Source organism: Anticarsia gemmatalis, chromosome 30 (assembly GCF_050436995.1).
Source record: "Anticarsia gemmatalis isolate Benzon Research Colony breed Stoneville strain chromosome 30, ilAntGemm2 primary, whole genome shotgun sequence".
Lineage (NCBI taxonomy): Eukaryota > Metazoa > Arthropoda > Insecta > Lepidoptera > Erebidae > Anticarsia > Anticarsia gemmatalis.
In genome coordinates, this window is record NC_134774.1 from 2,511,758 (window position 1) to 2,523,360 (window position 11,603).

The window sequence follows — 11,603 nt, forward strand, 5'->3', positions numbered from 1 at the left end:
GATTCTGATTGAGGATCAATGCTTGACTATTGCAAACAAGCTACTGATTGAAGTAGGAATGATTGCGCCAAATCGATCGATGCACGATGCATTCAACCAAGAATTAAATCGAGAGCTGCAATACAATGTTGATACATTTCAGGAATTTGTTCAAAATAATGTGCCGTTACTGAATGAACAGCAAAAACAAGTATACGAAACATTAATACAAGCGGTGGACAATAATACTGGTGGTCTATTCTTCCTGGACGCACCTGGAGGGACAGGGAAAACATTTGTCATTTCATTGATTTTGGCCACTATTCGATCAAGATGTGACATAGCTTTGGCGTTAGCATCATCTGGAATTGCGGCGACTCTTCTAGATGGCGGTCGTACTGCACATTCTGCGCTTAAGTTGCCACTCAATTTAAACACAATTGATACTCCAACATGCAATATTTCCCGATCCAGTGCAATGGCAAAATTGTTGATGCAATGCAAGCTCATTGTTTGGGATGAGTGCACAATGGCACATAAGAAATCACTTGAAGCACTTAACTTGACACTGAAGGATCTTCGGCGAAATAACAACATCTTTGGCGGCTTGATGATATTGTTGGCAGGCGATTTCAGGCAGACTTTGCCAGTAATTCCCCGTGGAACGCCTGCAGATGAATTGAATGCTTGCCTGAAGGCATCACCTTTATGGAATAACGTAAAAACATTATCGCTAACCATTAATATGAGAGTTCAACTTCAAAATGATCAAAGTGCTGCACAATTTTCCAAACAATTGTTAGCTGTTGGAAATGGAAAAGTCCCAGTTGATGCGACATCTGGATTAATTACTCTTACCAACGACTTTTGTCGATTTGTAGACTCTCAATTAGCTCTTATTGAAAATGTTTTTCCAAACATTAGTGAGAATTATCAGAATTATGCTTGGTTAAGTGAACGAGCAATTCTTGCCGCAAAGAATAATGATGTACACGCACTGAATTTCACCATTCAATCAAAAATAGCAGGCGATTTGGTGACATACAAATCCGTTGATTCTATAACAAATCTCGATGAAGTAGTAAATTATCCGACGGAGTTTTTGAACTCTCTGGAGTTACCAGGATTTCCACCACATAACTTGCAACTCAAAGTTGGTACAGTTATTATGATATTGCGTAATTTGAATCCACCGCGACTTTGCAACGGTACTCGACTTGCGGTAAAAAGACTTATGTCGAATTTGATTGAGGCAACCATCATTAACGGAAAGTACGCAGGTGAAAATGTATGTATTCCTCGAATACCAATGATTCCGACCGATCTTCCGTTTGACTTCAAACGATTACAATTTCCAGTTCGCCTTGCGTTCGCAATGACAATTAACAAGTCGCAAGGCCAATCGCTTAGTGTTTGCGGGATAAATTTAGAGAATCATTGTTTTTCACATGGACAGTTATACGTTGCGTGTTCACGAGTTGGTAAACCATCCGCTTTGTTTGTGTTAACGTCAGACCAAAAAACAAAAAATGTGGTTTACCAAAGAGCACTTCAATGAATCTTCGAATAATTTGCGGACACGTATAACGCTTCGATTCAGTATTTACTTTGGATTCACTTTCATATACTTAGAGAAGTTCAACTAAATGACACTTCATTTTTGTATTCAAAATGAATTCATTACTGTTGTGAAATGCAATATTTTTTTCCTTTTCAAATATAAAACATAAAAAAATGTTTCTTCATCTCTTAATCACAAAACGAAATGTTACATAAAACGAAGCCATTTGGTGGCGAAACGGAGTTCGCCGGGTTTGCTAGTATTTATATATTAACAACATAATTTGGTAATACGCATTCGCTAAGCGACACATTCAGTTATGATAAAGCGTCAATATCGCGGGAACGCAACGTTAACGCATAGAAAACGCTGTTGAAACGCTATACTCGGGACATTTCAAATCTCTCTCGCTCACTACACATTGTCACATTACTATGATTCTTTTGATTATGACGTAGTGAGCACGTTTGTAACAGTCTGAGTTTAGTAACACACCAGTGGGATAGCGGACTTTAGGTAGCGGTTCACAAGCGAGAAAGAGCCAGGAGACCGCACTAAGAATTGCTTTTGTGTCGAGACTTTCACAAACATACAAACTACGGACACAAAGTACATCCAGACAACACACTTGTGGATCGCACAAATACTTATTCCGTATGGTAATCGAATCCACGACCTCCAGACGCAATGGTGACCAATTTAACCACTGCACCTCAGAGGCGTAAGTTAAAAACAAGTTTGGTTAATCAATATGTTTTACAGTCCCATTGCTGGACAAAAGGTCTCCTCCCAGAATGAGAGAGAAACCTTTAAGCCATGTGACTCTATATCCCAATAAAATGGAAAAAAAACTTAAAAGTATAAAACAAAAGTTAAAAAAGAATATTATTTACAGATATATTTTGATTTTTATATAAATAATAAATATATAACCCATTACTGTCCCACTGCTGTGCTCTGCCTCCGTGTTTCGGAAGGCACGTTAAATTGTGGGTCCCGGCTGTCATTTTCAAAGATCTTTGTCAATCGTTAACAGTAGTCAGAAGCTTAAAAGTCTGACAACCAGTCTTAGTATCGTGTTATAACCCAGGTAACTGTGTTGTGGAGGTCAGATAGACAGTCGCTGCATGTAAAATACTGGTATTCAGCTGCATCCGGTGAGACTGGAAGCCGACTCCAACATAGTTGGAAGAAAGGCTAGACTAAGGCTGCCTGTCCACCGAAGCGGAGCTAGGCTGCGGTGCGGAGAAACGGAGAAATATTAACCAATCGGAGAGAACCACTCACGAGGAGAGGAGATTTCGTGCACTCTTATTGGTTAGTATCCATCCGTTTCTCCGCACCGCAGCCTCGCTCCGCTTCGGTGGACAGGCAGCCTTATACTGTCCCACTGCTGGGCAAAGCTCTCGTAATGAGAGAGTAGAGTCCATCACAGTGTTCAAGTGACACTTTACATTACTACAACAACTGTTTAAACAACTCTCACACATGACATTGCTCACGATGTTTTATATATAAAAATATTATGTACAATATATTATAATAACCCCACTAAATTAGACTAGTGACAGCACACAATCGTTGCCATTTGTGGCACTAAAAAGTACCACCACTGGCTTTTATCAACTACTTTTAGTACCAAAAATGGCTGGTTATTTAACATTTAATGGTATTTACGTCCGTTTTCAAAACCTACAGTTAAGTATTGGTTAAGTTAACAAAAGGATTTTGTCAGCTGTTAGTTATTTTTAGCTATTCATTAGAAATTTTAATTAGTTTCTCTTATTTTGTTTAGGCTTTGAATAGGCTATCTAGAACTTACCTGTGTGTTCTGAAAACGGTTATAAAGTTATTATAAAAACAGAGATCCTTTTATTAAAACCTCTATTTGATTACACTATTTTCTAAAATCCCGTTCTATCATTATTTGTACAACATTTACCCAGGAATGACACTAAAAAGTGCCACTCGTAGATTATTAGCAATACTATTATAACACAAATTTAACCCCATTTAAGGTACCATATTGGTACCTTTATTATACAACTAAAACTATACACAATTTTAAAATACAGTAGTATATGAAAAGTATTCCAATTTTTAGTTTAACGCCTTTAAAAGGAAATTTAGTGACACTTTTGTCAAAGAACTTAAGTAATGGTACTAAAAAGTACCATTTAAATACATTAAATTTGCATTAAGCATAAGATGTAAGCTTTCAACACGCGAAATTATTTCTCATGTTGCGTCCTAATCAAATAATAATAATAGGAATCTTTAATTGTACATACAATACGATTGTAGAACTATGCCACGAGTCACATGAGTGACACTAAAAAGTACCACTCATGTAAATGTAATGTAGCTATCAGCCACATATAACACTAGTCGCAGACTAGGCTAAAAAATATACCGTCGATAAAACTGCCATCAAACTTATGATCACATTGGTACTTTTTAGTGACACCCAAAAACATACTAACACTTCCGCTGACAGTCACTCAAATCCACTAATTATCAACCATACCATACAAACCTAGCCAGCATTGGCACTTATTAGTGCCACAATTAGAGGATACACACGATCATCGCAGTACCTACAACATTTACACTTTTCTAGACCAATCAGCCAAAACTGGCACTACATGCAGCTCTCTCTCAAACTTTAGCCAAAAATGACACTATTTAGTGCCACTCTTAGCTAAAAAAGCAGCTCCCAGTGGCATGTTGTTCCGGGTTATTTCGTTTATTTGCTAGATATTTGTTATAACCTCCGGCTAAAATACCTAGTAATATAATTAAACCGCAAGCCGAATTGGATTTGAACTTTTTCGCACAATCTTCTGGATTTTCAGTGTCTAGTGTGTATATCTGAAACAAAATTTTTATTTTAACTAATTTTCTTTTCTTTTCAGGTTTTCAGGTAGCTAGGGATGTATGGAATACACCCATGTTTCGCTATTAACAATGTTAGTCCCATGTAATAGGGGGCGAGTTTGTCATATACCGGGCAAGTTACCAAACCAAATAGCACTTTGTCCAAACTAGGGAATGAACCTAAGACCATCATGATCAGCAGCCTGAGACAATATCGACCGCGACACAGAGACGCAATCAATTTTATTACTGGAAAATAATTATGGGCCATGGAGAGAAACTACTATAAATATTGAAAATCCCACTAAAAACATTTCATTCAAATGTTGCCAAATCGACCACATAAGGTTTGCCCTGTGAGAAAGATATAGGATCTCATGTAAAGCTGGTTAAAATGAAAAATTATCTATATCAAACAATCCTATTATGTCCATTTTAAACCAATGTTCAATCATGCGCTAGATTGAAATTTAAAACTACGATCTTTTTTTTTTTTTTAAAGCCCACTCCCGCACTAAGAATTGCTCTTGTGTCGCGGGGACTTTTACAAACATACAAGCAACGGACACAAAGTACAACCAGACCCGAAACAATTATTTGTGGATCGCACAAATAATTGTCTCGTGTGGGAATCGAACCCGCGACCTCCCGACGCAACGATTGCGGCGTGGTGACCTAAACCACTGCGCCCCTGACATTTGCTCGAGCGAATGGAATTTGATTTTTGATTCGATACTTGAATCAAGACTGCTGAAAACATGAATTCACTCAAAGGAAACACACTTATATTTTAAATTAAACATAACTACACTGCATTTCTGCATAAAATTTCTCATTAACCGAGAATCGAACCATGTCCTTACCTGTCGCCACGCATGGCCGGCGTACCCCGCGACCGCGAGGTAGTACGCGGGTCCCAACTCCGCGGCGCTCCCGGCCGTGGCCAGACAAGCGACGCTGGCTGCGAGCGTAGTGTATAGCGCGGGCCGAGTGTGCTTGCCGAATGTGAGGGCCGTGGATTTGATTCCCACACGACGATCGTCTTCTTTATCCTGTCGAATAATTGTCAACGTCAAGTATCGTTTTTTTAAAGACATGTCACGCACTAAGAATTGCTCTTGTGTCGCGGAGACTTTTACAAACATACAAACAACGGACACAAAGTACAACTAGACCCGAAACAATTTGTAGATCGCAGAATTAATTGTTCCGTGTGGAACCGAACACACGACCTTCCGACGCAATAGTAGCGGCGTAGCGACCTAAACCACTGCGCCACGGATGCAATCAGTAAGTCATAAATTGAATTGTAATTGCTTTATGAATTAAGGCATATTTGTTTTATTTCATAAACTTTTAACAATTATTTGAACTTAAACTAAGCTCACATTCCTAAACGACATCACAAGTCAATATAACCACAAATACAACAAAAGCTCCCGTTTTCACTCACCTGGTGTGCATATATAGTGTCATAGACCACAGTCCAGGCTAAAGCTCCCGCATACAGTGGAGCACAGACGGATAGGTCTACAGCTCCCTGCACCGCGCTGTAGCCGAGGAGAGCTCCCCAGTTGAATGTAGCTCCCAGGAATATTTGCGGGTAGTTTGTAAACCGCTTGGCCAGTGGGTATGTTACTACTAGAACTGTGAAGAAAAGATATTTATTTGTTCATCAATCAATCTAGCCTGTAAAATCAAAATCAAATCATTTATTCATTCAGGTCAAATGCTGACACTTATGATAGTCAATGATACAGAGAGTGAATTTACCGCCAGTTCGGAAGGTAGGGCCAATGAGAAGAGCTGGCAAGAAATTCCTGGCCACTCTTTTTTATCGTCAAATAGTTTTAACAATATTTCTATTAGGTATAAATCATTGATGATGTAAGGAGCTGCTACCAACACTACCGAACACACATAGGTGGTAGCTCCCAGCTAGCTCCCAGGAACAACATCGCTTGTGTGTGAGGTGAGATATCTCCCCCCACCCCCGCCCCCACTACAACAACAAGCTACTCACGCATGCTGCTAGCTCCCAGCACGTCCAGGAACAACATCGCCTGTGTGTGAGGTGAGATATCTCCCCCCACCCCCGCCCCCACTACAACAACAAGCTACTCACGCATGCTGCTAGCTCCCAGCACGTCCAGGAACAACATCGCTTGTGTGTGAGGTGAGATATCTCCCCCCACCCCCGCCCCACTACAACTACAAGCTACTCACGCATGCTGCTAGCTCCCAGCACGTCCAGGAACAACATCGCTTGTGTGTGAGGTGAGATATCTCCCCCCACCCCCGCCCCACTACAACAACAAGCTACTCACGCATGCTGCTAGCTCCCAGCACGACCAGGAACAACATCGCTTGTGTGTGAGGTGAGATATCTCCCCCCACCCCGCCCCCACTACAACAACAAGCTACTCACGCATGCTGCTAGCTCCCAGCACGGCTAGGAACAACATCACTTGTGTGTGAGGTGAGATATCTCCCCCCACCCCAGCCCCACTACAACAACAAGCTACTCACGCATGCTGCTAGCTCCCAGCACGGCTAGGAACAACATCGCTTGTGTGTGAGGTGAGATATCTCCCCCCACCCCAGCCCCACTACAACAACAAGCTACTCACGCATGCTGCTAGCTCCCAGCACGGCTAGGAACAACATCGCTTGTGTGTGAGGTGAGATATCTCCCCCCACCCCCGCCCCCACTACAACAACAAGCTACTCACGCATGCTGCTAGCTCCCAGCACGGCTAGGAACAACATCGCTTGTGTGTGAGGTGAGATATCTCCCCCCACCCCCGCCCCCACTACAACAACAAGCTACTCACGCATGCTGCTAGCTCCTAGCACGTCCAGGAACAACATCGCTTGTGTGTGAGGTGAGATATCTCCCCCCACCCCCAGCCCCACTACAACAACAAGCTACTCACGCATGCTGCTAGCTCCCAGCACGTCCAGGAACAACATCGCTTGTGTGTGAGGTGAGATATCTCCCCCCACCCCCGCCCCCACTACAACAACAAGCTACTCACGCATGCTGCTAGCTCCCAGCACGGCTAGGAACAACATCGCTTGTGTGTGAGGTGAGATATCTCCCCCCACCCCCGCCCCCACTACAACAACAAGCTACTCACGCATGCTGCTAGCTCCCAGCACGGCTAGGAACAACATCGCTTGTGTGTGAGGTGAGATATCTCCCCCCACCCCCGCCCCCACTACAACAACAAGCTACTCACGCATGCTGCTAGCTCCCAGCACGACGCTGTAGCAGTTGAGCTGCATGAGCACTGCGAGCGCCGCACACAGCTGCGCGGCTAGGAACAACATCGCTTGTGTGTGAGGTGAGATATCTCCCCCCACCCCCGCCCCCACTACAACAACAAGCTACTCACGCATGCTGCTAGCTCCCAGCACGTCCAGGAACAACATCGCTTGTGTGTGAGGTGAGATATCTCCCCCCACCCCCGCCCCCACTACAACAACAAGCTACTCACGCATGCTGCTAGCTCCCAGCACGACGCTGTAGCAGTTGAGCTGCATGAGCACTGCGAGCGCCGCACACAGCTGCGCCGCTAGGAACAACATCGCTTGTGTGTGAGGTGAGATATCTCCCCACACCCCCGCCCCCACTACAACAACAAGCTACTCACGCATGCTGCTAGCTCCCAGCACGACGCTGTAGCAGTTGAGCTGCATGAGCACTGCGAGCGCCGCACACAGCTGCGCGGCTAGGAACAACATCGCTTGTGTGTGAGGTGAGATATCTCCCCCCACCCCCGCCCCCACTACAACTACAAGCTACTCACGCATGCTGCTAGCTCCCAGCACGACGCTGTAGCAGTTGAGCTGCATGAGCACTGCGAGCGCCGCACACAGCTGCGCGGCTAGGAACAACATCGCTTGTGTGTGAGGTGAGATATCTCCCCCCACCCCCGCCCCCACTACAACTACAAGCTACTCACGCATGCTGCTAGCTCCCAGCACGACGCTGTAGCAGTTGAGCTGCATGAGCACTGCGAGCGCCGCACACAGCTGCGCCGCTAGGAACAACATCGCTTGTGTGTGGGATATCGCGCCCGTTACTAGTGGACGGTTCTTTGTTCGTTCTACCTGCGAAACAAATTGTGTTAAAATTAATTGCAAAAGCAGTGTTAGCCGAGAGGTTTAAGTTGGTACCTCCCACGCAAGTGGTAGCAGGTTCGAACAAGAGGCAACACACCAATAGCCGGGTCCTGATTGAGCGAGGCAATAACTAGGTCACTTTTCTATCGAGATCGAAATGAGCGGGAGCGAGATATTGCCTCGCGAGGCTGCTCGCTCAGTCAGGACCCGGCTAATGGCGTAACTACCGGCTGGCAAGTTGGCAGAATGCCACAGACCCCCAGCCGGAATAGGCCCCCGATTAGACGAGAATCCTAACTCCCAACATTTATTATTAATCATACATGTTTAGTAAATTAAAGTTTTGCCCGATTTATTTTTGTTCAAAATCAAAATCAAATCATTTATTCATATAGGTCAAATGCTGACACTTATGATAGTCAATGATACAGAGAGTGAATTTTGTTACTAACTCAGTTGCATAAACAAGTAATAAAAAAAATTATAAAAATCAAAGAATTTGCAAGCGTTTTTTGTATTGGGTGGAGGGGGCCCATGCGATGAATTTGCCACGGGCCTCGTTACGCCATTGTCTATATTCTTATGTTAAATTCACCTTAGCGTCTACATCTCTGTCCCACAGATCATTAATAGTACATCCAGCTCCTCTCATAAGACCGGCGCCCACAAGGAACAAGCCGGCCGTCTGTAGCGTCGCTTGCAGCGGCACGTTGCCGGGAATCGAACCTAGGGCTATCGACCATGCGCATGGCCAGTATAGCAGGTATACACCTGAAACAAAATAACAAGAATTAGGAACATTTATTTTGATGAAAATCCAAATACGGGAATAGCGAATTTGTTCGCCCGGACTTTACTTTCGTACATAGTTCATTTTTTACTGCCTCCATGGCCCAGTGGTTAATGTTGCCAGACCACTACTCGAAAGGCCGTGGGTTTGATTCCTACATGGAACAATTATTTGTGCGGTTCAAAAATGGTTGTTGAAAGTAGACCTGTTTATTTAACTTTGTACTACTTGCTACCAACCTTTTAAAAATAAATAATACCTTAACTGCAAAGTCTTTCTGTAAAAATGGCTCACCCATCTTAATCCAAACCTGATCATAGTAACTTAACATAATAGTACACACCTATAGGTCTGTCCCATCGTGCCAGCTTCACGTAAGGGTCCACCTTCTCCTTCCAGAAGCTGGTGGTGAGCTGTTCCTCCTTGTGCTTTATATCCTCGTACACTATCTTAGGAGTGGATGTCTCAATGACCACCTTCTGACGGTGCTGGTCACTTTGTGTTGAGTGGACTCGGGAGATTTCATATCTGAAAAGAATTCTTTATTAATTTCTGTGGTCTATTTGGTTACCGGTTGTAAGGTTTTCGGGTTTAATTCCCAGGTCAGGCAAGGTCTTAATGGTTACTACTACTGTGGTTTATGCAAGTGTCGATTACAAAGTCAAAGGTTCGAATTCTAGATAAGGCAGAGTTCTGTTTTGACAGTTTCCATTGAAGTGTTTCTCGAATGTAGCTGGGAGTTAGGTAAGGCTATAGACTTGCCCATATTACAAGACACCAACAAAGCCCGTGTACAGTGCACAAGTTATCCCAGTGAGAAGGTATATTGATATGACGAGTAAAACATCAGATTCAGGGCCAACAACTTAACATGCTCTCTGAAACACAGAGGTCTCATACTCTAATATTTAACAGTAACTGGGAATATCATGACAGTAATTCCTAAAAAAAAAATGTTGGCATGACCTAGGATTTGAATCCAACACCTCTACATTTCAACCGCATACATAATATCTGTTGCGTAATAAATACTTATTTTGTTTTGTTTATTATTTGAATTTTGCCAACTAAACATCCTATCACTGGGTATCCGTCAAGCAATAGTCTTATACATAAATATGTACCTGTAATTGAACTTCTTCAAATAAACTTGTCCGCACAAACACGAGTACACTCTAGTACTCTGCACTTCATTTAATTTCAATGTGTTTTGTATCAACTTGGTTAACTGTACGTGTTTGTACATCTTAATACTATTGCTTAACATATTTGGTGGGTAGACACAGCACTCGGTTCTGTAAAGAATAAGAAAACTTAATTTTAGTTTATTATAGCAATGATACGCAACCACCTAGGTCTTTTCATTGTCAGCGATACTGCATTTGAATGGGAAGAGAAACTGTTGTTTGGGAACTACTGGGTCCAAAGAAAAATATTTATGATAATATAAATTCATAGGCATCACTTTCCACAAGCCATACAAACTCTTTAGCTAATGTTTTAAACAATATATATTAAACAATATAGATCTGTGGTTATTGTTGATATAATATCATAATTATGCATAAATATGCACTAATTAACTAAAAGTAATAACTTATATCACCTACTTTATCTGAAGGCTGAATAACACTTCCCTGTTCATTAAAAAAAAACAAATTAAAAAAAAGTCTAACTAGATTTTAATAAAAAAATGCTAATGTTATTAGACTACAGGAAGTAATTAATTCACTTTTAGTAACACTGTCGAGACAGGAATCGTAACATTTGTAAGTTACAAAAGAAATTATGACATTTCTATCGCAAGTATTACGACTTTTTGCGACTTACCTAACATAACCTTTACGTTATACATTAAATGTATTATAACACATGACTCACCTTTATAATATTACGTTTGAAGGAAAACAACACACAGCAATTACCCGTAATTCGAGTTTATGCAAAAAATAAATCTGTTTTTCAGCCGCTAAGGTTAGTGTCAATTTCAAGGCCACATTACTATTGTTACCACTTTAAAGACATAAAAAGGTGTTTGTAATATAATTTAGCGCGAAATTAACATTAATAAATGCTATTTCTGATATAAATAAATAATTAAAATAAATATTTCGTGTTTATTTCAATGTGCGCGCGCATGACACTGACGTTTCAAGTGTTTTTTCATTACGTAAATATCGTAATGTCGTTCGAAAACGTGTACTCTGAACTTATAATGTCATCAGCATTAGGCAGTTTTCTTACGCACATAACAAGAAATTCTGATAT

At 41.9% G+C, this 11,603-nt stretch overlaps 1 protein-coding gene across 1 annotated transcript; it reads right to left on the minus strand.

The window, feature by feature from the left end:
- Positions 1-918: 918 nt before the first annotated feature.
- On the minus strand, positions 919-11,488 carry Coq2 (ubiquinone biosynthesis protein COQ2, mitochondrial). Its single transcript, XM_076133635.1, has 8 exons — positions 11,217-11,488; positions 10,460-10,630; positions 9,679-9,863; positions 9,141-9,316; positions 8,386-8,533; positions 5,871-6,064; positions 5,281-5,469; positions 919-4,411 (listed from the first exon to the last, which is right to left on the minus strand). Exons 2-8 carry the CDS (start codon positions 10,600-10,602, stop codon positions 4,238-4,240), a joined length of 1,209 nt encoding a protein of 402 aa, XP_075989750.1. The 5' UTR covers positions 10,603-10,630; positions 11,217-11,488; the 3' UTR covers positions 919-4,237.
- Between the last annotated feature and the right edge of the window lie 115 nt (positions 11,489-11,603).

What these genes read in the sequence shown, in the direction of transcription:
- Coq2 (XM_076133635.1), bottom strand. Translation starts at nt 10,602, where the DNA reads ATGTTAAGCAATAGTATTAAGATGTACAAACACGTACAGTTAACCAAG. An exon ending in TTGAAGAAGTTCAATTACAG is followed by an intron (nt 9,864 to 10,459) that starts GTACATATTTAT and finishes AATTCTTTTCAG; the next exon opens with ATATGAAATCTCCCGAGTCC. An exon ending in ACACTATATATGCACACCAG is followed by an intron (nt 5,470 to 5,870) that starts GTGAGTGAAAAC and finishes ATTATTCGACAG; the next exon opens with GATAAAGAAGACGATCGTCG.